Below are 26,021 nucleotides of genomic sequence, written 5' to 3'. Positions count from 1 at the left end.
GTTTAAGAGCTGCATATCCCAAGATACCGGTAACTTTCCAGGACAAGGAGGCTGATTGGTATCTCTGAAGGTTGGCTCCCAAGTCTGCAGGTCCTGGATGGCCCATCCCACCGTCTCCCTTCTCCATTCGTGTTCACTGCCAGGGGCATCTCAAGAACTTGTTAAACTTTCCTACCGAACAAGCAAGTGACACAGGTGTGGTTCCTGCCTGACCCTGTCTGGAGATCATGCCTGGAAGGTTGATGACAGATAGTCCAATTTTATCTGCACTGGAACGTCACTGCGCTATTGAGTGTTTCAACCTCTTCCCTACACAGAGCCATGAGAGGTAGGGAGCCTGCCTGCTCTCTCCTTGACAGACAGCTGGGGCTTCTGCTCTCTTTTCCGCTCCTCTCATCCCTTTGAACCTGGAAATAAGAAAGAAACTGCTTTCCCCTGCCAATCGCATCTTCAAAGCTTGAGCTCCAGGGGTCCAGGGCCTGGCACAATGCACACCATTGTCCTTTTCGGAGGCTGAGAGTCAGCCAGAACACAAAGGCTGGGGAGACACTACCCAGTGCGCCAGGAAACTCACCCAGGTCAACAAAAGCATCTTCTCCCTCGCTGAGTCCGAACACGGTGAGGGAGGGGGCCTGGGGTGACAGTGAATATGAGCTATTGTCACGGAGAGCCCAGTGCACGGAGGGACCTGCAAAGGTGATCAAACAGCCCAGTCCTCAGAGGGAAGGGGTGGGGTGAGGGGGGACATCCAAAAAAGCCCTTGTCCCTCTTCAGATCTCTCCTTATCTCCTCTGTCTATCTCCTGGGTTTAGCCTGGGTGTACTTGCTTGCAATTACCTCCTACAAGCCAATCAGGCGCCAAGCACAGCCCTCGGTCCCCTTGACTGAGGTGATTTATAAATGACTCACTGGCTTATTTGAGCACAGACCTCTGCACACCTCCTTGGGAGCACCTCTCTGCCTGGGCTTTCCTGCCACATCTGCAGCTCCCCTCGCAGAATTAGCCCTTTCTTCGCCCGGCGAGGCGCAGGTAAGCCCAGCTCCCAACAATTGTGCTCTTTGTCTGGGTGGGCGTGGGGGATTTACACTCTGGTTGCACAGCCACTGGGTGTGAGTTTCAGTATTTGGAGAACTGCTACTTTTTTTTTTTCCTTCTTTTTTTTCTCCCTCCTTTTGCAAAGGGGATTTACAGCAGCAGATTTACTCAGGAATTAGCAACACCAATGATCCACGAGCTTGATTTATGAAGAGAGGCTGGAAGAGCCAAATATGTGAATTAACTATTACTAGAATAAATCCTGCCATCTTATCCTAGCTGGCTCCTGGTGAGATCTGTGGGGGAATTTGCCTAGTATTGCAGAGGTAACAGTGACTGGAGACCCTCTGGTTCCTTGCTATTATCAGAACTTTCTGTGCATAAGGCTATATATAAACTGGTCCCTGCCCCAAGGATGTTGCAGCCTAAATTAGACGTTGTACATACAGGCATGGAAAGAAACAATGTGGAGCTTAGTGCAGGTAGGTAATGGCAGGGGAACACTTGTTGTGTATAGGAATCTAACAGGGGCAACAAGTTCTTTGGTGCACAGGACATCCCTGGGCATGCATGCATGGCTGTATGCATGCTCTAAGATTAGGAGGAAATTTTAAAGCTGGGATTGAGAAGTCCTCCCAGACTGAGAGCTGTTAAGACTGGGTGAAGGTCTCCAGCTCCTCCCAGTGCCGTTTCATGGGATGTTTAGGTCCAGTCTCGGCAGAACTCCTCAAATATAGATATGAGAAAAGATCTCCATAAGCCTGCTATATTGCTGTAAACCGCAGTTCACAAAGCTAGGATACTTTCCTCTCTGCCCCGATTAAGTTCATCCACAAATATTTCTGAGCAAGCCAACAACTCAACCTGGGGACCTGTTCTTCTTGCCCTTGAAGAGAAGTAGTCCTTGAAGTGACATTTGTTGCTGGCCACACAGTATTTCTGGTCATGGGTCAAGCTTTTCCTCCAGCTTCCCAGGAGGGAAATGCTCTCCATCTTCCAGCTCTGGGAGAGGATGGGCTGGATGAGCCAGGTATTTTTTCTTCTCTAAAAGCAGATCCATTGGGGCAGGGAGCTTGCGCATGAGAGGGCTCGCAGCAGGCATCTGGGATAAGCATTTGCAGGCAGTGCAAGAATGCTGGAGTCCGCAAACCTTTTAATTCCTTGGGATTTGCATTGCCCACCTGCTCTTCAAAGGCCAAGGGCAAGGTCTTGTGTCAGAGGCATGCGGAGAGCAGAGACTCACGGTGGTGAGGGACATAGAAGTTTCACTTTTCCTTCTATTAAGTCCACTTTCAGACCTTTCCTCCTCCCCATCCTGAGGGCTCTGCATACAGAGAGAGCAGCAAGGAGTTAGGGAGGAAGGATATACCACTTTCCAGGGGACAGACTGAGATGCTATTAAAATCAGGCATTGCACTCTGCCTGCCAAGGAGCTGGGAACCTGGCTCCTAATACCACAGTACTGCGCTCAGCAAGGTGACATCTCCAGGGGACTGCAGACCAGGCATGTGCAGGGCAGCCGGCAGCTTTCAGAGGATGATTATGGGGCCATATTTGCATCCCAAAAGTAGGTTTTCATACGGGTTCCTTTGCCTGCTTCCTAGCAGAGAGGTCAAGGACAAAAGAGGGTTCCTGTTGCATGGGCAGGCAGCATGGACGGAGGCTATGAGCTGGGGCTGTAGATAGTAGGTGCTTTGGGTCTCCAGAGCCATCATGCAGCACTTTTCACTTGCAGAGAGTCACTTTGCTGCTGGCAGTCTTCAGACCACAGCCAGTAGAAGAAGAGCAGCTCACACTCAAAGCCTGCGTGGATGGGCACATTGCAGCACCCCAGGCCCTGCACCCACTGTCTTACCCCAGCCCAGCCCTCCCTCAGTGGGGAACCATGCTGGATCTAGCTACAAAAGCAATGGAGAACTAGGGTGGGGTTGAGAACAAGTGGGTTAATCAAACAAATCGCAGCAAGAGCGGGCCAAATCTGGGCTCATCTACCCTGGTGTCAGTGCAGGTCCCATGTCTCTGTGGCACTTGCTGCAATTACAACGGTGTTAATGAGAGCCAAAGCCAGTCTGCTGAATGTAAGCATTTTATTTAATAAAATCCCTTTGAACCAAACACTTTGGCTTCACCTTCAGTAGCTGGCAGATGTCTGCAGATCTTATTATTCTGGTTACCAAGTGCAGAGCTAGTTTGGTTAGAAACTCATGTGAAGTGGTACATCAAACATTGGCACTGGCCCAGCAACAGCAGAAAAAGAGTACAGTGCAGAGCTCTTGCCCAGTGCCTGTGCTGGGCTGGGTCGCTTAGAACAAGAAAAGGGCCATCTGCCTTGTGGAAATCACCTATTTAACACTCCAAATATTTAATCTAAACAAAAAGAAAACATTGATTCAATGCCTAGCTCCTCTGTGGCAAAAGGAGAGGAGTGGAGGAACAGGACAGCTGCTCCAGAGGGGGACCTTCAAGCTGAGGTTGTGGCATAGTCTGAATATGAGATGTGAAGGTGGGAGCTGGAGAAAAACAGATCTATATCCTCCCTGCCTCAGCACCCTGGGTGTACGGCTTAGACTGTGCCTCGACACGGTCAGACAGGGCCAGTGTGCACTTCTGGTTGCTCTCTCCCTCCTTCGCTCTCACACTCTCCCTCTGGCTTTTATTCCGCCAGCTGTCGTGCTGGTACCTGCATGCTGTCCACGGAAAATTGACTGAAACAGCTCAGCCTGTATTGAACTTTGTTGGGTCTGGCACTTTTCCTTTTCTGAAGCTAAAAGCCCTCTTTGGGATAGGATATTTTTCATAACTGATCTATACGCTCTCCTAGCATTAGCCTCTTCTATTCCCAAATGGCAGAGGTTAAGAAACATAAAAACCTATGGCCAAATATTGTATATTTTCAGTGCACAGTCACAGAGCATGCAGCTGATTGCTCAGTCCTCTGAAATACAACCACTAGTACTTGGCTCCACCTGTTCCCCTTCACCAGCTTAGCTGTATTACTATAAAAGATGTTTTTACCAGGATACTTGCGCCAAGAATGCAAGAATATGGATCTGGCTTTATGAGTGAAAGGTGCTTTCTTCCTGAATCACTTAATTTGTAGATGAGCCCTACAAGTAATTCAGAGCTAATGCTGAAACAAAACTAAATTGGATCAAAGTGATTTTAACTCTGAATAAAGATATGCCCAGTTAAATGGTCCAACCGAAGAAGTTAATCTGAACGAACAACCCTGAGGGTCCCTTGGTGACAAGCTCTATGTATGACCCAGCAGCGGGACTCAGGACCTGGCCTGTCTCCAATGACACGAGGCCAGAGAGAGTGAGGGGGGTGGATCCGCTAGGCTGATCAGCATACGATAGTGGGGGTGAATTATATAACATTCTTTTGAAATACCTGAGCTGACTGACAGCAGAAACCTCCTTTTCCTCCTGCCTGTGTGCTTTGCAAGCCCAGCTCAACACCAGAGGTGTGAAAAGGAGAGGAAAGCCGGGTGTGCGGTGGGAGGGTGAGGCAGGGTTCAGTCTGGGGGAGAGCACCGCAGCACGGCAGCACCCAGCACTGCTCCCCACGGTCTGGGCTGCCCTCCTGCCTCCAGGTACCACTCCATCCAGCTGGGGAGCAGCCTTCACATTTTGTCTGTAGCCAGGAGGAAACCTTCTCTGAACCAAGACCTGTGAGCATTTGCACTCTTGTCTGTGGAGCCTGTATCTTTGTCTCCTTGCTTTGGTGTGGCAAGGGGGAAGTGGGAAGTGGTGATTGCGGCAGGCTTGGGTTACACAAAGTACCGTCAGAGCCACCTCATCCTTCCCTGTGTCACACCCTGGCAAGGAAACACAGCAAGGATTTCAGGTGGAGGCAGTGATGGATTCTTTCCCCGACCTTGTGAGGCTCGGCCCTTTCACTGCAGTGCCCTGGCGCTCCCATGGCACCTACAGCCAGAGCTGCAACCAGGGCCCTGGGAGTCACGGCAGACACTCTGCCGAAAGCACTCATTCAGGGGAACCAGAGTTGAGACCTTGGTCCTCGTGTCGCAACCAAACCCTTGCACCTGTGCTTGCCTTGTTCAGGCAGACCTTTTGCCTCCTGGAGTAGGGAAGAGTTGCTTTTTATAACCCTTTCTTGGGCAGTGGAGGTAGGAGAGAGACTTTTTAGTGAAGATTCACCCAGGCTTTGGAAAGGACTAGACCTCTGGACTCCTTCAGCTGAGCAGCAACCAGCAAGGAGAAGATCTGTGTGTGCATACACTTGTGCATGAAGGGGGAATAGAGAAGGGTTGGAGAAAGGATCAAATAGTATTTCTGAAGCATCAAATTTTTCTCCCTAAAATACAGAGGGCTGAATTTACACCCTGCTACAGCTTCCCTGAATGTCCCGCTCTTACACTGAGATGAAACTGGCCCCTTATATTATGCATAATACAGTGAACATAGATCAGATGATTGCTTTTCCTACTAATTTCTGATTCATACTCCCTGGACCAGAGTCCCTTTCCTGGGACTATGCCAGCATAGGAAAGTGGCTTTACGCCAGTGGGTCCTATCAACACTAGCTAGAAACCTCAATGTGACTTTTCTCTTCCCCGACACAGCTATCACCAGCACAGGGACAGAAGATAAGGGCTCAGTAAGTGCATTTGCAAGACGAACACTGGGGAAAAAAGTCTGTGCTTGGCACACGCAGGGTGTTCTTGAGACTGGCAGGACAGGGATTAGCCAGGTATGAACTGATGGGATTGTTGGCTGATGACCTTCTGGGACAACTTCTTTCTCCCATATCATATGCTTGGAGTGACACAGTTCCACCTTGATTTGTTGTTTGCTCCAAGCATCACATCACAGTTACATATTCAGTGTTTCAAAACTTCTCTGAGACCTCAGTCTCAGTAGACTTATAACCAAGGCCAAATTTCAGTTTTCAGCATCATCTGCTCTAACCAACACACTAGAGGACTGGATTTCCTGAAAAGCTCAGCTCATAGCAGGGGCTCCACACATGGAGCTCTTCTCCCAGACCCAGCCCTTTATTTCAGCACCCATGCTGCAAAAGAGCTCTTGAAAATCCTGGCCTGTGCAACTTACTGCCACTTTACTTTTCTTTCCACACATCACAGCGCTTCAGTCAGTGTCCTGCCCCAACTAGAGTTTAAATCAGATCTGCAGCTCGCCACAGTCTTATCCCATCAACACCAAGACAGCTGGTTTTGCCTTTTGTTCAGGGAGCAGTCACATGGTTCATTCTCTTTAATTCTGAAATCTCAAAGGTTTAACTTACTGTTTGATCTAGGGTAAGGCCAGTGATAAGCCAAGTCAAGAACTTGACTCTGTCCGAGATGCTGACATCATCAGCCTGTTTGTTTAAGATGGAATTTAATCATGGGGATATTTTTCCCTCTATACTTGCCTTGTTTATTATTTTTTCTGACTGCCAGCACTTTTGCTCAGCAGGAGAACTTCATTAAAGAGCTGTGATACAATTGGCTGATTCAGTCGTTCTGATGGCAGGCACACTGCTCCACAAGTGATGGAGCTGAGAAATTAAGCTAAGAGAGACTTCTTGCACCAGAAACTTGGCTGGGTTTATTATCCTTCAGAAGCTTGTTGATGGGCCTGAACCTAGGTTGCAGGATATTGGGGGTCGGGGGCAGGGGGGAATGGAACTCTAGAGCTGTGGGGCTGGGTCCTGGAGAAAGCCCAGGGACCCTGGGAACCTGCTCAGCAACGGGATCTAGACCAAGGCTATGAGGTAGGGACAAGACTTTTGCAGACAGACATGGTAAAACCAGGGAATGACAGTTTATCAGATAGGCGTCTGGCATGAAAGAGGGACTGGGGAAGGGCCTAGGTCACTGCTTAAGCTCAGCCTGCACCAATCCTCCAAAAGTTAAAGCTCACAATCCCTCCAGAAAGGATATTCCAAGTTGAAAAGGATAGGCAGGGATGCCAGCATGTGCATGCCTCCAGAGGGCACTGGAATAAGTGCCCGGTAATGCACTAACTCAGCTCCTATTAGCGTAATGATTCTGCTGACCTAAATTCTCCCAAAAGTTTCGGCTACATGCATCATACTTTCCTTCCTGCCCTGGACTACCAGGCTCTATTGCTACACATTACTCACGTCTTCCAAACTCCAGCTCAGATATAACTGCTTAGCAGTTGAGGAGTGAAACGATATCTACATTTGTTCATCCTGGTCCCACTGAAATAAGCGTCAAGATGTGCATTGACTTCAGCAGTGTTCACAGAAGCTGTGTCAAAAGAGGAGAGGAGAGGATCTGGTACATTCAAATCACTGCATAAGCTCTCAGCAACCTGGATTTCATTTCTTGATACATTCTCCTGCCTGAATTACCAGCTTTTTCCACCCCCTCTATTCCTGTGTTGGGCAATGACCACTTAGAGACGTGCCATACCAAAAATAATTACCAACATCCTTGTTTCAAATCTGACCGCTTCCTCCCTCCCCTCCCAGACTCTCCAGCTTGTAATGATTCTCCTCTCTTCCCAGGTATTGCTAGTCATAGTAAAATCAGGGCTCTCTGAAGTTCATCATCTTTCTTTGGTGAGACCCAGATACTGTGCAGGACTAGTCCAGCAGGATGTTTTGGCATCATCATCACCAAAATGGATTTGCAACAGTTACCTTTCCGTGCATAATTTCCCAGAAGAAATCAAGGAAAAGCCCAGTGCCTGTCATGGCAGTGAGAAATACGAAGGCTGCTGAATGTAAATGAATCCACCAGGCAGCATAACAGGAACATCTTGGATGGAAACCACCTTTAAGAATAGTGTCAGTATGTCAGCACTGTTGTAAAGTGTGTCTGGGCTGTCCAGTCTGGCAGAGCCTCACTAATCCCACTGGCTGATGGTGAAATTGAGACACAAAAAAGGTCAAGCGACTTGCCCAAGGCAGAAAGGCAGTCACTGGCAGAGCTGAGATTAACACTCCTGTTCACCTGCCAGCCAATCCAGGACATGCTTCAGTCCCCTCCACATGGCATCACTCATTAGCATCATCTTAAAATACTGGTAAAAATCTCCTCTGCTGAGGAGCAGCAGCCCCCAGTGCTGAGAAGCCACTCCCATGGCCTGCCCAGAGGCACCACGAGGAAACTATTTAGGGCGGAGATGTTCAAGGAGGGCTCCCAGACGCTGGAGGTGTCCAGTCTGTTATACTGCAGGTGGGGACAGCCCCAGTCACGTTCTTGGCTTTGCTTTTTCTTTTTTCTGGGAAAAATTTTAACGATCCAGGGATGAACCACGCGAGACCTCGCTATGTCATCGAACGTCCTGCATATTCGGTCAGCCTCTTTGACGAAGAGTTTGAGAAGAAAAGCAGAAGTTATCCAGTTGGGGAAAAACTGAAAAACCTTTTCAGGTAAAACAGAATGCTATAGCCACTCCTGGGGCGCATCTAGACCAGATTTGGTTTGGAATTGGGATATAATTTGGACCTGGGGATATAGTTCTCATTTATATTCTGGTAAAACTTCTCCATGATCTTCAGGGCTTTGATGGATGAAAGACATTGGAGAAATGCAAATTGTTCTGAAGCAAGTGAAACTGGTTATCCTTTTCACTGCCTGAGCTGCTATGCTGTAGGGCAAACAAACGCAACAGTTTGCACTAAATACATTTGAGATTTGGGTTTCTGCTTTCCAATTCTTTTTAATAATGAAGAAAATATAATTGGTGATGTAGGTACGGGTGTGTGGATTATTCCTTTAAGCTTTCTAGCTGGGAATTCCTTTAATCAGCTTTCCAAATAAAGACAGCACTGGCTTTCCATAAAGAAAGATGAATAATCCTGCTGGTTGCCATCTCAGAAGTCTAGCTCCACTCCCTGGAAAAATGAAGGGAGTAGTATAGGAAAAGAGAAAACCATATGGGTTAGCGGGGTGGATGCGAAAAGCTGCATGTTTCAACTCAGGAACAATCTCCTTTCAGAAAAATTTGAGGTTTTTTTGACGAAGCACCTAAACAAATTTATCTTTGGCTCTGTGCAACTGCCCATGAATCTTTCAGCTGTGGTTCAGCTTTACAGCTCACCTAACTCCACCTGAGAGTATTAGAAACAAAGGCGTAAGATATTAGAGAGCTAAATCCTTCGCTCTGTGTGGGTTGTCTTTCACAGCTCTGGTAGCATTGGGCACGTCCCACAGAGTCAGGAACATCCCCACAATAATCCTCCATGGCAAGGCAAGCTAGTGAATTGCAAGTGCCTTGCGCTCGCAGGGGAGGGCTGCGCACCGAACACTGGGCTCAGGATTTGCTGTAGGAAATAGAAAGACATTCCTAGGAAGATCCTTCCTTGCTTTCTTCCTTGCTTCCTTCCTTATTTGTGTTTTTGTGTCTCCTCTAGATGTTCAGCTTCCAGATTCAAACTCATCCTCTTCAGCCTGTTCCCAATTCTTGCGTGGCTTCCCAAGTATAAAATTAAGGACTATGTTTTGCCTGATGTTCTTGGCGGGCTCAGTGCCGGGACGATTCAGGTACCACAAGGTGAGAAGAGGTGACTTTTCCCAATAGCCAGGCATTATGGAGCTGCTTCCCCCAGGAACTTTGGAGGGGGGATAACACTTTGTCACTTAACTTCAAGTAAAGATCCAAAAGACGACTGCTGACACTGTCTGCGGGGGGTTAGCTACCTTTACTGGTGACATGTAAAAACCCAAACTCTAATTCCAACATGGCTGCCCCAAGATTTCTCTGTGGAGTCCTGTCCCTGCCCTCTTTGGCCTGCGCTCTCCTGCCCACAGAGCAGCCATCTGCGCTGGTCACAGTGTCTGGCTGGAGCTGACGCAGCAGCGCTGCAGCTTGTAACCCCTACTGGCAGCAAGCAGAGTCCCCCACACCTCTGCAGGATCCTGTGCTGGTGCATGTTGCACCGCCTGGCCCACACTGTCTGCTGTGGCTCCTCTCCTCTTTGCACTGAGGACAGCGGGGTCAGAGAGTGACCAGGACAGGAGGCTGACTCCAGATGCAGGGACATGGGTGACTTGCCCATATTCCTTGTGTTTTCCAGGGATGGCCTTCGCACTACTGGCCAATCTACCTCCCGTCAATGGGCTCTACTCCTCCTTCTTCCCCTTAGTAACATACTTCTTCCTTGGCGGCATCCATCAGATGGTCCCAGGTAAGAGTCCTGCTCTACAGAGCAATTGTCTGTGTACGGCAGTTAAACACTGACTGCCTGGACATACTTTGTGTCCTGGGATAGAGATGTTTGGGCAGGCCTGGCCCATCAGGTGCTTATGAGATCCCTGATTCTAGCTGCACAGCACAGTCTCATTCCAGTGAACTGCTGCCATCTCCTGTGGTAGTGCTGGCTTGGTGATGGGCTGGGTGACTTGGTCTGGACAGCCTAACCGGTCGGAGTGTTTTCCAGGACAGGAAGCTCCCTAAAGCGAACTACTGACATCCCTGTGTTATGCTCAAGGTACTTTTGCAGTCATCAGCATTATTGTTGGGAACGTTTGCAATGAGCTGGCTCCAGAATCGGACTTCCAGTATTTTAATCATACCACCAACGAGATCAGTGTGAACACCACTGCTCTGGAAGCAGCTAGATTGGAGATCTCTGCCACGCTAGCCTGCCTGACAGCCATCATACAAGTAAGGACCCCCTCTACTGCCTCTGCTGTGGGCCTCTGGCCAAAGCTGACCCACACGGAGTCAGCTGAGCTCTTTCCCTGGAGCAGAGATGATGGTAGCAGATACTGGAAGAGGCCCCATTTGTAAGTGGATGATGCCTTAGAATAGAGGGTGTGGGGGGATACTGCCCCAGCTGTGGTCTTGGCACGTTCTAGCTCTGTACTTTGCCATCGCAGGCTGGCATCTTTCTAATAACTCCTTGTCTGTTCTCCCATAGCTGTGCCTGGGATTCGTGCAGTTTGGCTTTGTTGCTATCTACCTCTCAGAGTCTTTCATCAGGGGCTTCATGACAGCAGCGGGGTTGCAGATCCTCATCTCCGTGCTCAAGTACGTCTTCGGCTTGACAGTACCGTCTTACACCGGGCCCTTAGCTATCGTCTATGTAAGTGGGTGCTCTGGACAGGGGCCTTCCCTGTACCTCCTCCCCCAGTGACCAGCATACTGCAGAGATCACTGCCACCCCAGCTTGGGAAAGAGGAACTCAGACAGGAGGAAAGGGCGGAGGGTGGGGGAATACAGCTGTCTGCACCATTCCCACTCAGCGTACGTACACTACTGCTGTTGCACCTCATATACAGTCTTACCTGAGCCCTTGTCTGGTAGTTTCTAATTGGAGGTAATGAAGAGGTTCTGGGATTTGGAGAGAACATGAACTGTGCTACCTTACAGCAGTAGTCTTGCCCAATTGTCAAACTTTTTCTATGAGCAGGTTATTCAATTCCTAGGCTTTCCTGCACCTTCCACTGATGCATCTTCCATCAGCGCAGCTAGAATTGCATTTAACTGAACAGTACAGACCCGGGACTGGCTGCTGATCTCTCAGCAGTGGAGTTTCTAGCAATTGTCTCACCCCACACAGCCCCTGCACATGTCAGGGTGTTTGCAGTTGATTGGGGTGATGGGTGTTCTCCATTGTGCTGTTGATGCTGTCTGGGGTCTCTGGTTCCACATGTCACCTTCTCCTTTTCTCTCCCCTCTAGACATTCATTGATATTTGTAAAGGTCTTCCCAAGACCAACGTGGCTTCCCTCGTCTATGCCTTGGTCAGTGCTGTGCTCCTGATCATTGTTAAGGAGCTCAACCTAAAGTACATGAAAAAGATTCGGATGCCCATCCCCATGGAGATCATTATCGTAAGTGACACATGAGCTGTCCCTGAGACCCTCCAGGAGACACTCCCTCCCCTCACATTACAGTCCTTAATACAGACCTGGGACACACACTTGTGCTCACAGATGGCTCTTCAAAGAGTTACTGTCATTAGAGCCATTTGTGTACAGCATCTACACAGTGAATACAGTGTTACCACACATGGTTTGGGGTCAGAAATAGGGCCATCCTCCTGGAGGAGACCTCTGATCCCCAGGTCTTCCATGTCAGATTGTATTTGCATCCTAGTGTTGCCTAGGACCAGGGACATTGCTGCTGCTGGGGAGGGTCTCTCCTTTCCCAGCCTAAATTGGGTTCTAATTTTCTCTGTCAGCCCCAGCACAGCAAGCCTAGTGCTTCTGAGAGAGCTCACGCTCCTTCCGCTTACGGCTTCTTTATCCTCTATACTTTCAGGTGATTGTTGCAACTGCGATCTCTGGCAGCTTTAACATGCCTGAGAAGTACAACATGCCGATAGTTGGGAAGATCAGCATGGGGTAAGTGCATGTGCAGGTCTGATGCCATTTCCAAAGAATTTTCCTTCCTCCTCCTCGTTCTGCAGCCTGAAAAGCACCTCACTCTTTCCTGCTGTATTAGCTGGACTTGGCATCCCTCACCCTCTTCCAGGACTGTCAGGCAGTGCTGCTGTGCACTGTTAAACAACTGCCATGATCCTCTGAGGCTGTCTGCAATTTAGGCATGGGTTATGTCATTCCTGAACACATCAGCTTCTGACCCACTGAACCCATCTCCAGACAGTGGTGTCACAACTCCTTTTCCTCTCTGCTCTGAGTGCAGCTTCCCAGCCCCAACCTTGCCTCTGGTGAACAAGTGGAAGGACATGATAGGCACAGCTTTCTCACTCGCCATCGTGAGCTACGTGATCAACTTAGCTATGGGGAGAACTCTGGCAGCCAAGCACGGCTATGATGTGGACCCCAACCAGGTAACGTTCGCTCTGGAAAGACACAGTCAAGAAACATTCCCCCTGCTCTCAGGTGTGAAAGGGAGACCTCACTGCACGAACGTGAAGCTTTCAGATATACTCTGCCTCAAATACATGTGCTTTTAGCTTGCATGCAGCCTCACATGGCAGCTTGCCATGTGGGAATCATAAGGGCATAAGGCCAGATTCTTTTCCCATGGGCTAGAGAGAGACACTATAAAAGGGAAGGAAGGTTTACATTCAGCTCTCTGCTTTGCTTTCCCTCCATAACTAAGTCTTTGGCCCTGAGAGCTGGCCTAGAAGATATTTTTGCAGGTTGTTAGAGCGTAATGAGGCACATGTATTCCCCATTGAGCAGAGAAAGACCTGGATTCCTAGTGTGGCACCTACATACTGTGAGAGGCAACACATTAAATAATCCTCTTCTGTCATCACTGGCACAGTGGTAGCCTTCAATAACAGGCATGCATACCACATGAAGCCCTGCCCTGAGTGTGTCAACAGATGACGACGTGTTTATTAGCTATGGTGCTTCCAGACTTCCCTGCTAGCAAAACCCATCCCAGCTCTCACTGGAAGGAAATGGCTCTAGGGCACACGGCAGGGAGCTGAAGTGCCCTCCCTGGGATGAGCCTGAGTAGCCCTAGGTGAGCAGCTGAGGTCTCTAGCCAGGACTGTCAGAGGCCGTGGAAAGCCTTTGCCATGCACCCAGTGGAACCTGAGTACCTCCCCTCCTGACTGGCAGCTCAGATGGGTTGGGAGGACGGGAGGGGGAGCTGTTCTTTCTGATGAACACGTTCCCCTGATCTCCACAGGAAATGCTGGCCCTGGGCTGCAGTAACTTCTTTGGATCCTTCTTCAAAATCCATGTGATCTGCTGTGCTCTCTCCGTCACTCTCGCTGTGGACGGGGCAGGAGGGAAATCACAAGTTAGTACTTCCTCCTCCTCTCTTCCTTATGTGATCCTGCTTGGACACAAACACTTGTAGCTGCTGCATGCTGCCAGCCTGACATCACTGATACGTGTCTGGAGAAGCTCCATATATGAGTGATTCACATGGTTGCTATTAAAAGCAGAATTTACTCTCCCCCTCCGTTTCGTTCCTTAGATGGTTCTCTAGATGGGTCAGAGATGTAAGGCTATAACTCTACATTCCCAGTCTGGCTCTCAATGACCAAGAGGAGCTACTATGTGAGGGATGTTCCTGGGGTTCTCATTGAGATATGAAAAAGCTTAACCCATTCCCGAGGCAAATGTTTGCCCACAAAAAATACGGCAGTGACGAGTTGTGCTGTTGGCTGAAACAGCGGGAGAGCAAAGACCAAGAGGGGGTTTAGAAAGACCCTGACGCTGCCTGAAGTGATTTCTTTCTTTTCTGTAGGTGGCAAGTTTCTTTGTGGCACTGGTGGTTATGGTGACCATGCTGGCTCTGGGGATCTACCTCGAACCGCTTCCAAAGGTAACACATACACGCATGGAAACAGTGTGGCCCCTACATCACATACTCTATATGCCCAAAGGAAAGCACAGCCTTGCTTCAGAAAGCCCCAGACATAAACTGCTGCACAGCATGGTTTGTTCATGATTCTGCACTGATTCTCTGGAAGCAGGACAGGAAATAGTAGTCTTTTAAATTATTATGCTCAGACCCAAGCATGACCTTTGGGAGCATCACCCTTTCCCATTCTCTTGTGGTAACTGGACCCAAGGAAGGGAGATAGCGCCTGATGGGAAAGCTTCTTTTGCAAAATGTTCACAGTGCTAGACATCTTAGCTAATACGATCCCCTTTCCTCTGCAGTCTGTCCTGGGAGCACTTATTGCAGTGAACCTGAAAAACTCCCTCAAGCAGCTGGCTGATCCCTTCTACCTGTGGAAGAAGAGCAAGTTGGACTGTGTGAGTGCCTGGGGATGGTGGGAGGAATACGCTTGCAGTACACTGGAAACTCAACCCACAGCTGTGGGAGACTGAAGGCATGGACAGCAGGTTAGCCTCCGAGCAGGCTTTCTTTCAGGTGAAAGAGTGGCATGAGTCCCTTGCAGAAGGTGGGCTTCACTCTCTCAGCACAGCCATGCTTCCAACCCCCTGCTAATGAGGTCCTGAGCAACGGCAGAGTTGTCTTGCCTAGCTGAGCACTGTCACGCTTAGCACACATATCACAGAGGCCTGAACTATTACCTGCTCTGTTTAAATGCCAATCAACTGTAGGAGCCTGTTTGCCCAGAACTAGCCTAACCGGCCCTGCTCAATATCTAGGAGTCAAGACTTAAAAACTCACACAATAGCCCTCCAGGGTGAGGAGAGCCCTTCACAGTGATAAGGACTCCAGGCACTGGTTGATGTATAAACCCAGGCAGGGGGTGTGGGGGAGTGAGAACGGAATTTGGAAATGTCTGACATAAAAAGACAGTGTTTGAACAGGACTCCCACGGCTGAGTGGTGTGTGTGGACACTGAGCCAATATCCTGTCAGGTCCCAACAAACCGCCTTATCAGAGAAATCAGGAGTCCGAAGGGGCTGACCTGAGTCATCAAGAGCTTTCCCAAAATACTGTTCAAACAGGTCCTGGAGAAGAGATGGGTTACAAGTCCAAGCCGAGATTTCACAGGGGTATAATTATGACATGAAGTAAGAACACTCTAGCATAGGACATGAGCTACAAAAAATTGGTCCATGCTTAGGAGTTTGCCCAGTAGGCAAACTGGATTGGGAATATGCTTTAACTCTGACCTGAAATGGTTATGCAGGCAAGATCCAGCAGAGGGGAAAAGCTGCTCATGTAAAGACGCTTTGTCCCAGGATTGCTAGTTTCAGTCCTCTGTCAGAAATTGCTTAGGGCAATTTAAACACATCTCTGAATGGGCTTTGCTGATGCCTGGGGTGCGAGCTAGAAAGTTTGCATTGGTGGGGAAAAGCCATGGAGAGACCCTCCAGATAAGCTCTGGCAATTCATGTGGAGGCACATGAAGCCACTGCTCTTTATCAGAGCTGGCAGAAGGGAGCACAGGCCAGCCCCGCGGGCTCTGCAGCCCCCAGTCCAACGTGCAAGCAGACACCAGAGGGGACAGTGGTCTGAGTGGAGGTGAATGGTGCAGCCCAGGGACCTGACTAGCTCTGTTAGAAGGAACACCCTGGCTGCACCTCTCTGCTGTCAGAAACCTCTTTACTTTGCTCCATGTGAATCACCCAGCCACCATGGCACAGCCAGACCCACTGCACTGGAAACGCGTGCTGCGTTTCCCCTGAGCTAATGGAGCAAAGCTCTCATCACTGGCAGCCGTGAACAACCCACACTGTGCCGCAGGGAGCGTGGGACCCAGGCAAGCACCAGTGGGGTGAACTGCATTCCCCTGACTTTAATCTCCCTGGAATTTGAACTAGATGCAGTGTACTTCCTGTCCCAAAAACTGGGATACGCCATTGCTGGATGATGTCAGGCCACTGGCATTCTTCACCCCAGGTCTGGCTCTGTTTCAGTGCAGGGATCACTGCACAGATGTACTCCAGTGCAAAGTCGAGATGGAGAGGAGCCCTTACTCTTCATTTATACGCACCATTCCTAATCCGACATAAAGATGCTGAAGTCTTCAAAGTTACCCTGGCTTGACCAACGTCAAAGTCTGTCCCTTAACAGTCTTGAGGATAGGATTAAAATCCTCTGATAATGATTCTCAGAGAGCATAGCTATATACTCAGGCAGGACTAATTTCATACAGAGGGAGATGCTTGAATGCTAATACATAAAAATGACAAATGACAGAGTTCTGAGCTGAGAGGTGGAGCAGGTTTTGGTATGCTCTGTCATACTCTGCCATCAAATCTGCTCTGTGTTTAGGTGATTTGTAGTGGGTGTTCAGACAGTTTTCAGATAGATGCTCATTCCTGCTAAAGTACTCTGACAGCAGGATCGTTCTTGGGGGTGGGAGCAGTTATACAGCAGCAGATGGCCTGATCTGCAGGAGCCTTTCCTTGACTAGTTAGGCAGATATTTTTTGAAACGAATGAGTGATGCAGGTGTTCATGCAACTAAGAAGAAATGCACTGGCTACTTTTAAAGCTTAAAAACTGGGGCTTCTGGCAAGCTTTCCAACAATGACGTTTCACAAGAAAACATGCAACAAACTGTATAATAATAATAGCTGCAAAATTCAGGCCTTATTCTTCTGATCATCAGCTGTGTCCAGTGTCCAGTGTATAAGGATAGGGCCATTTTCCATCCATCACAGTGCTCCTGCCCGTGGTACAGTGAAATGACCTCCATGCTCTTGTCTCTCTGCAGCTGGTGTGGCTGGTGAGCTTCCTGTCTGCTTTCTTCCTGAGCCTGCCCTACGGTGTTGCTGTGGGCGTGGGATTTTCTGTGCTGGTAGTGGTTTTCCATACCCAGTTGTAAGTATTGGTGTAGTTACAAAAAACAGAAGAGAAGAAAAATCTCCCAGTTGTAGAATAAACGATACGCTATTTTTATAACTGACCTTTGGTCCCCGTTTTGCAGGAACGTGCAGCAGGAGCCCGAGGGAGTGCAGGTGTCCTCCCCGGCCCCTGGAATGTGCAAACAGGAATGGCAGGCGTTAATTTACTGCCTGCATTCCCACTCCCGTGCATGCTTAGCGATGTGCACATCCCCAGACAGAGGGAAGTCAGAAGGTATTTACTTCACCAGGCAGAGCTACCTGCATAGTTCCTAGCAGAAAACCCTGCTCATAAAAGAAGCGAGCCTCATATATATGCAGAGATTGGCATGAAGTTTACACACCATTTGTAATCCACCAAAGTCCTTTATTAATGTTTCCCAGACTGGGACCTGCAGTGGAGTTAGGACAGTCGTCTGTTCAGTAGCTTAAGTCAGTATCCGGGGTGGGGGGCCCTGCAAGAAGTGAGGATTACAGCCAGATATGGCAGTGGGACCTGGCCAAGCGCTGCCCTAAGAACTGCTGCAGCCCCATGCTAGTAGTTTCACTTGAAAAAGAAAGCTGTCCTGTTTTGCCAACATCCAAGTAGACTCTGCACGGCTGAGATCTCGCTAAGTATTTTCATAAAGCAAATTTTCAAACAATGGTATGGGGAATGAACAGAAGCAGTTTCCTTCTCCTGCAATATTTACTCTAATTCTGGTTGTCTTTTTTCTCCGAGCCGTAATGGTTCTGCCCTGGGCCAAGTAACTTCCACTGACATCTACAAGAACCCTAAGGCCTACAACAAGGTAAGCAGAAGCTAAAACCTCCTCAGAAAAAATGCTGCTGCTTTGCCACTGGTACCCAACATGATCAAGAGATACATGCCTGTGTTTCTGTCTCAGCAAGGCTGTTTGCCACTAGTTTCAGAAGTGGCAGGAAAGCTGCTCTTCACAACCGTGGCCTTCTCAGTTATCTACTACCTGTCCAGCTTTTCTCTCTGTCCCATCACGCTGGCATCCCCTCCACCTTCCAGCATGGGAAAGTAAAGGGGAGGGCTCCCATGCACCCCAAAGCTAAGCACCCTTAAAAGTCACCCAAGGCTTCATCGCCAGACCTGCTCATTCCCTACTTTCAGGTTCTCTTGCTGCTGCTGCTGCTGCAAGGAGGAGAAAAATCAGCCTGAACTCCCAACCACCCTGCACCGCACACAGGCCCTGTTAGGCCTGGTTTGAGCTCTCATTTCTGTTGCAGGTATACGAACTTAACGGGATTAAAATTGTAACCTACTGCTCCCCACTGTACTTTGCCAACTCAGAGATATTCCGGGAGAAGATTATAACCAAGGTGAGCAACCCCCTAACAAGTTTCTGTATGCAGCATAAACCTAAATGGCACTTGGTCTCTCCTGTCTTGTTACTTTGAGATAATTAAGCCTAGGATCATCATGAAAGATGGTCACATCCATCCTCTAGTCTTCCAGCCTCCAGTCCTTTTCTCTTTGATCCTCAGGACAGTTTGTAGATCTCATATCAGAGGTTATGCCTGAATCCTGGCAAGCATCTTCATCCAAGCTCTGCCAAAGCAGTCATCCTGCTACTGCAAGTCTCTCCTTCCTACTTGTAATGCAAGTATACTTCCTTGATACTTGTAATGCAAGTATCTTGCATTACAAAAGATGTTGCTGTTCAGTTGCCATCATGATCACCTTATTCAGTTGTACAGCTGCTCCTGTCTCCCTGTGCCACCACGCTCTACATGCCTAGGCTGGGAAATAGCAGGAAAGACTCCTGGACCATGGGGCTTAATAGACTTTTTCAAAGTCAACTCTCTCTCTTCCACAGACTGGGGTGGATCCCAGTAAAGTGTACTTAGCCAGGAAGAAATTTGTGAAACGGCAGAAGAAGGGAACTGTACAGCCACCAACAAACCTACCAAAATTCCTACTGAGGCAGAACAAGGTAACTCACTTCGGGTTCTTGAAGTTGCTGTATAAGCCCCTCAAATCCCCACCAAATAACTCCTCTGGACATAGGATGTTCTGCTCTGTCTGCATGGTCACAGGTATCCATCGCTTACCTCCCTTCCTTCCTATCCACAGCCCCATTCCTCCCAATAGACAAAAGCTTAAGATGCAGGAACATTAGACATTGCTGGGAAAAAAGCTGCAGAGAAGGTCGGAATGGAAGCACAGTGAACAATTTGCTAGAAACTGGGCTTGCCCTGTTTCTTTAAGGATGCATCTGTGTCAGCGTTTCAGTTCAACAGCGCCCTTTTGAAGCACATCTCTCAGGCACCCAAGCTTCATGCACTTTGGTTTACATTGCTGAGCAGTCTCGAAGCAAGTGAACAGGAATCACTTCAAATTAACTAATGCACTCCAACCCCAAGGGACATTCAGTCAACAGGACCAGGATAGAGTTAGTCCAGATTAGAACACCTGATGCTACTGAAGTACCTTAGGTGTATTAACACGTTAGGATCTCAGCTTGAGCTGATAGCTGTGCTCAGTGTCTGGGGAGGTCCTGCATATATTTGGGTGTAAAGAGGAAGAGATTATGCCTTACAGTACTGGATCACAAACGGAAGCGATCCTGCCCTAACTGTGCATCTTTGCTTTGGTATAGACCTTGTCTTTGCAAGAGCTCCAGAAAGATTTTGAAAGCACCTCTCCAACAGATACCAACAACAACCAGACGACTGCTAATGGTGCCAGCATCTCTTACATCACATTCCGCCCTCCTGCTAACGGTGCTGGGCAGGTGCACACCTCCAGTGAGCTGGGCAGCACCACCAGTCTGCCAGGAAGCACCGTCAGCATCATGCCTGCAGCAGATGTTGACCCTATGACGACAGCACCGCCCTATGTCAGCTTCCACACCATCATCCTTGACATGAGCGGAGTGTGCTTTGTGGATCTCATGGGCACAAAAGCACTGGGCAAGGTCAGTTCTCTCCTACCAACAGAGCCAAGTAGTGTTAGTCAAGTTATAGCCAAGTTGGTAATATAATTATTACTAGAATAGCACAGAATAATAGAAGCTTCTAGTAATAGAAGTTAGCAAAGTTATAGCCAACTTAGTAATAGGAGGTTTGTATGGCTTTCTCCTTTAGCATCCCCAGGGCACGTGCAAAGCCTTGGATAAAAGCCTTCATGCATAAACCTAAAGCTGGAGCAGCAGTGTTATTAATCCTCTCTCTCCCTCTCATCCCTTATAGTTGTGTTCCAGTTATCAGAAGATTGGGATTAAAGTGTTCTTGGCAAACGTGCATGGTAAGAATCCACAAAGAGCACATTTCCATATGATCTTCTCCACTCCTGTGCTCACAGCAGACGGGAGATCTTTTAGTTTTCTTTATGCAAGCTGTGATAGCTGTCAGCCTTCCACTGGAGCAAATCAGAGCAGATGAGATGGAAGAAAGGAAGGAGAAAGGCTGTTCTTACTGCATGAAATAGGTTCTTTCATTTGTGATGTGATATGGCGGGAGCATCTCCACAGTTAGCATTTAGCAAAATAGATCCCTACATTCATATTTCTGCAGCAAACCTGTTTCTTTCCTACCCAGCCTAGCCTTGCTTTAGCTCAGAGGATCACTATCAGCCATGCTGACTTTCAAGGGCTTCCTTCTTTAGTTTCTTTCTTGTTGTCCATGTATCTTTCCTTTCTTCAGCCCAGGTGTACAACGACATTAGCACAGGTGGAGTCTTTGAGGAAGGGGGCCTGGACCAAAGTCACATCTTCTTGACTATCCATGATGCTGTTTTGTTTGCACTGGCAAATACCAAAGAAGTTGTCCACCCTCCCATCTTAGAAGAGGTAAATTTTCTCCCAGGTCTTGTTCCGATTCACAGTACTGTAGTATCAGGTTCTCATGTGGTCAGCACAAAGGAAGAGAAACAGCTCACTACTGCACCTCATGAAGTTTCCTGTTTATCTCAAGCGGTAACAGTCTAAATCCAACGAAATAATTCACTTCCTAGTTCTCATGTATAGGCCGAGTACCTGCTAATTTCAACGATTTCAGAAGCTTAAATGTTTTCTCCAGATGCCTAACTGGGAGATGAACGTTGTCCCAGCCTATAGAAGCCAAAAGAGCTGTGCCAGGACTAGGCCCTCAGTTTGATCTTGGCTGGACATGCAGCTGCAACCAAGGGCAAAACTTGGCCCTTAGAAAGTACTTGCGCCTGCCCTTGAACAGCCCCAGCATCCATGAAAGTTTCCCCTGGAGGGAAGAGAAAAGGCTGAGGCAGGAAATGCAGCATATGCTGACAACACAGGGTCAGATAGGTTATTTCTGCAGATATGGGTCGGTTTACTGCATGATAATTGGAGCTTGAACCAGTGCAGTACCAGCCAGTTAACTCACATGAGTAAGTTAAGGGACCCTATATCTCTGCAGTGTGATATACAAACACCAGCACAGTCAGCGGAGATACGCAGCTGAAACAGGATTCCTTCTGCGCCCCTTCTTGCTGGGCATTTCCCTCTGAGCAGGTGTGATGGTTTTAAGCCTCGGCTAGTCACGCTTTCATTCCTTTCAGTCCTGCCCTCCGCTAACCTGTGGATTTGATTCTTTCCTGCACAGAGGCCAAATCAGACTGAGCTTTCCATCTATGACGAGTCTGTGGATGAAAGCAGTGCAGAGTTCAAGAACCTGGAGGAGGTTAGTCCTAGTGGCAGGGGTCACGTATTCAGATGTGGACATAAGGGAGAAATCAGAAGTCCTGGTCGGGATTGATTAGATGGGGTGTTCCCTGTGCCACTGCCAGGCAAACTGCTAGCAACAGTAACTCTTTGAAAAATTAATTGCAGGACTAAGTTAAAATCCCTGTCATGAGCAGCTCCGACAGGAACCTGAATGAATAAGCAGCTGGGCTAACTTCACAAGGGAATCCTTTAACCCATTCTGGGCAACACAGCCCGGATTCATGGTCAGATCACGCACACTGGAGTGAGTTTGGAGAACAGGGTTTAGCTCAAGCCCAAAACAGGGTCCACCAATCAAGTTTTCAGCACAGGCATCATAAATGTCGAAGGGATCCGCAGCCACTGAACCCAGGCTCTCTGGATGGAGACTCCTTCCAGTGCCAATCTTCCCCATGCTATCAATGAACAGCCAGAAATAGAGCAATATCTACCTGCACAGCCAGCTTGCCCTTATGGAGGAGGGCTGGGAAGGGTTGGAGCTTCTGGTGGTGTTTCTCTCTGCAATTGGATCACTGCTGAGCTGCTCTGCTGGGTTTTCGCCCTGCCATGGCATCAGCCTAACCCAGCGTGCCTTTTGTGCCCTTCAGGAGATGTTTGGAAGCATGTTCCACTCAGAGGCGCAGACAGCTCTGTGAGCACGTGGGGAGCGTCAGAGTACGGGCAAACCCTTCAGATCAGACTCCTGTCTCCCACCCCTTCACAAAGAACTGCACTTCTCTCTGGAGATAAAATCAGTTTGCAAAGGAAGGGGCCATCACACCTCCCGAACTGATACCTTCTTCCCTCCTGCCTGCTCAGCTTCTGGTAGTCAGAGCAATGAACTCTGGAGCAGGTAACAGAAAACTACGGAAGCAGGAACTCAGGAAATGCTATTCCATTAATCACAAAAGAGAAGCGAGTTCATTTGATGGCAGGTGCCTTAATGACTGGAATGATTAGTCATCATTGCCAACCAAGTGGCCTCCTTTGTCTCACTCTAGAACACAATTGCACTCTTCTACCCACACAGGCATTACATAATTTGGGCATCCCACTTCTTTCTTTTTTTTTTTTTCTCTTTTACTGATGAAGTGAAATATAAGGAAATACTATGAGCTTTTCATGGCTTTGATTCATGAGCAAAAGCAGCTCTTGCAAGGTGCAATGACGCAGCTTTGTACGGTAATGTTGTTTTACAAAGTGCACTGACTTTCAGGGTGTCTGCACAGTAAGTGCAAATCCTTGAATTTCCCTATGTTTCCGTGTTGCACCGCCTCTACCTTTTCTGTGGCCCCATCATCCCCCGGTACTGCTCCCTCTGTGACCCATAGTCCCAGAACCACTGCCTCAAACCAGTGCTGTATTTTTGACACCCTGAAGATCTTGGTACACTGTCTCAGTAGGGCTGCTTTCTGGATTACCTTTTTTGTGCGTGCGTGTGTGTAACAGGACTATTTTGTAACCAGACCTAAGAATCCCGTGTTGCTGTGTGTTATATGCACAGACTGGCCTGCTTACAGAATTGGGGTCCAATTCAAACCCTTCTGAAGTATTTTAGTGATCTTTCTGCTGACTGGATTGGGTTTTGGATAAGGCTCTTAGGCTGTGCATGTCATGAAAGCAGTAATTCCAAAGGTGCTCTGGCCTCCTTCCCATTTTTTTGTTGACTGGAATGACTGAAAGACTCAGTTCAGAACATGGACGAGTGTTTCGGGGAGATCTATTTTTTCCAAATAATTTCGATCACAAGTGAGAGCACCTTCTGCACAATTTTCATGATGTCATAGATACAGAGCAATAAAATTGAAATTTGAGCATATTTTATGCCTGCAACTAGGGAACAGCCCGAGTGACACCCTGTGCTACGTAGGGCTTCTGATAAATGTCTCTTAAATGGTCATCTATTCAGCAAAAGAAACCTCTTTTATAGTAATGTGATCTTTCCATAACAATTTTCTACTGCAGGTTTGATGACTTTCATTAAAATTCACCACAGACTGATGCTACCAGGATCACCTACCTCTCAGGCAAAGAAGCTTGACTCACTAACCCACAGACAGACAGATGAGATCTTGATCATTTCTAAAAATCTAACATTCTTTTATATGTGAGTGATGCTAATAACAGCTGCTATTTTAGGGTTTTTTTTTTTCCAATGCCTTCATTTTTACCCAGTACTAATGCTATGACAGTTATGACAAGATGAAAATATAAAGTCTGAAAAAAAGCAAGCATAAGCCAAGGGCTAATGGGACCCTTCTTCAATGCATTTCAACCTCAAACATGGGTTTTATGAGAATAAGGTTATTACAAAAGTTTGGACAAAGACACATACTGGTATGTCTTCAACTGCAATGAAAACAACTCTTTCTGTTTGAATTTTAAATCCTCTTATGAAGTACTTCCAGCACTGGCATACAATGCAAGAGCAAACAAAACTGAACAGTAACAGAAGTAAAACGTGATAGTTTGTTTTCTTTCCATGAGTGAAAAAAATAGAGTGGCCTTAGGAATGAAAGTAAATTATATTTTTAGAAGTTATTTCTATTTTAATAATCTAAGATATCACAAATATTGACAAGTTTTAATATACAGTTTTGAAGTATATAAACATTATCGAGCTGATTCATTAACACGTTGCTGGAAGGGTCTTTGAGGAGAGAAAGTGGAGCTTCCCTACAGCTCCCAGATGTCTCATTTTTAAGGAAAACGGAGCTTCATTGACCATTATAGCCAAATAGCCATTCCAGGTAATAACATGAGAGCCCTGACAGTCTGATTCTGTGTAACAGCTCATTGATTAAGTCATCAGTTCTCTACCTCACTTTTGGATTATGTGGTGCAGGAGAGAGTAATTAATTCAATGGCAGTTAGTTTCCAAAAGGAAAACTAAACTAACTAAACTAAACCCAGTAACTAAAGGTTATTTTTGATGTTGGTCTTAGTGAGACTGCAGTGATTTTTCCAGGACTATCTTTTGTTCCATAAACTAAAATCAAGATATTAACTCTATCATATTATCTTTGGGCTGATTACTCCTGGCTTTTTGTTCTACTGCCTGAGCCCTTCTTTTACTTGCTGGTTTGAAAATAACAACAAAGAAATTGGTGCAACGGAATAAGCAATTATTTCACAGCAGCTAATCAATATTTCTATATCTCTGAGGTGGCATCACTTTAAACAAGGAAAACTCCAATGTCCAGTTCTTCGTTCAGGGTGAATCATTGGAGACTTATTGCACAGTCTCAAGGGCCTGACAGACCAAATGCAGGAAGCCTCAAAGTGACAGACCATGTATAAAAATTAGATTGTATTTCTTGAAGTTCCTGCAAGCTTAATGGATGGGATGCCAAGAGAGACGGCTTGAAAGTAGCAGCCCCAACTGCATGCTCTGCAATTTTGATGACCCAGGAAGAATGGCACTTCACTTCTGTAGCCAAGGGCCAAGCCTGGCAATAAATGTAACATCAATGGACAGATAGTATTGCTGGAGGCACAGGTACCAGTGAGAAACAGAAATTTTAGAACTAACCTTGACAATCCCATGTCTTCAAAGGTCACATTCACCAAGCTGGAAAATAAATGAAGTAAAATAAATCAAAGGAAATAGCCATGATTTGCACTTGTCTCTCAAAAGGTCAGTGTGGTCAACTCAAAAGTCTTTATTTCCAGGTGCCTGGACAAGACAATTAGGGAAGCTCAAATTTATGCTTGGGTAGAAAATTTTAAATTTCCATTGTCCTTTTATTGCTCTTAAAGTAACAGTGATATTGATGTGTAATGGCTCTGAAGCCTTACCTGATAACTGCATGATGTATAACCAGCTCAAAATGTTTGTAATTTATTTAATTTAATATTGGTTTGGTTCTTTTTTGATAATAAAGAATGTGTGAACAATCACCTGCTTCTTCTGCTGATTTGAGAGCAGGCTTTCCATGGCAGCTCCTATCCAGCATTAAACAAGCCAGGATTGTTTTAACCAAGTAGACAGGGGAGGCGTCCTCAAATTCAGTGCAAGATTGCTGTAGAGAAGGAAAGAATAATCTCTGCATTATGCTCTGTGGTGAAACCAGGCAAGAAGGCATGTGTTTTTATTGCTGCAAAGAAGAGTAAGGTTGAATGGTAAGATAAACCTGCTACAGATAAGTATCGCTAAGCTC

At 47.4% G+C, this 26,021-nt stretch overlaps 1 protein-coding gene across 2 annotated transcripts; it reads left to right on the top strand.

The window, feature by feature from the left end:
• On the top strand, positions 1-25,761 carry SLC26A9 (solute carrier family 26 member 9). 2 transcript variants are annotated; one of them, XR_011136238.1, is made up of 22 exons: positions 926-1,030; positions 8,284-8,410; positions 9,395-9,534; positions 10,058-10,168; positions 10,472-10,647; positions 10,904-11,068; positions 11,667-11,819; positions 12,250-12,332; positions 12,634-12,781; positions 13,597-13,710; positions 14,164-14,241; positions 14,583-14,678; positions 17,062-17,168; positions 17,913-17,982; positions 18,428-18,520; positions 19,018-19,134; positions 19,801-20,118; positions 20,393-20,447; positions 20,846-20,991; positions 21,761-21,838; positions 22,470-22,714; positions 23,827-25,761. XR_011136238.1 is itself a non-coding variant. In XM_009672213.2 (21 exons), exons 2-21 carry the CDS (start codon positions 8,286-8,288, stop codon positions 22,515-22,517), a joined length of 2,421 nt encoding a protein of 806 aa, XP_009670508.1. In that variant the 5' UTR covers positions 1-1,030; positions 8,284-8,285; the 3' UTR covers positions 22,518-25,761. The 2 variants fall into 2 exon arrangements, 1 of the variants encoding a protein (XP_009670508.1); XM_009672213.2 differs by having other exon boundaries at positions 1-1,030; positions 22,470-25,761.
• Positions 25,762-26,021: the final 260 nt, after the last annotated feature.

Source organism: Struthio camelus, chromosome 24 (genome assembly GCF_040807025.1).
Source record: "Struthio camelus isolate bStrCam1 chromosome 24, bStrCam1.hap1, whole genome shotgun sequence".
Lineage (NCBI taxonomy): Eukaryota > Metazoa > Chordata > Aves > Struthioniformes > Struthionidae > Struthio > Struthio camelus.
This window is presented reverse-complemented; position numbering and strand designations above follow the sequence as displayed.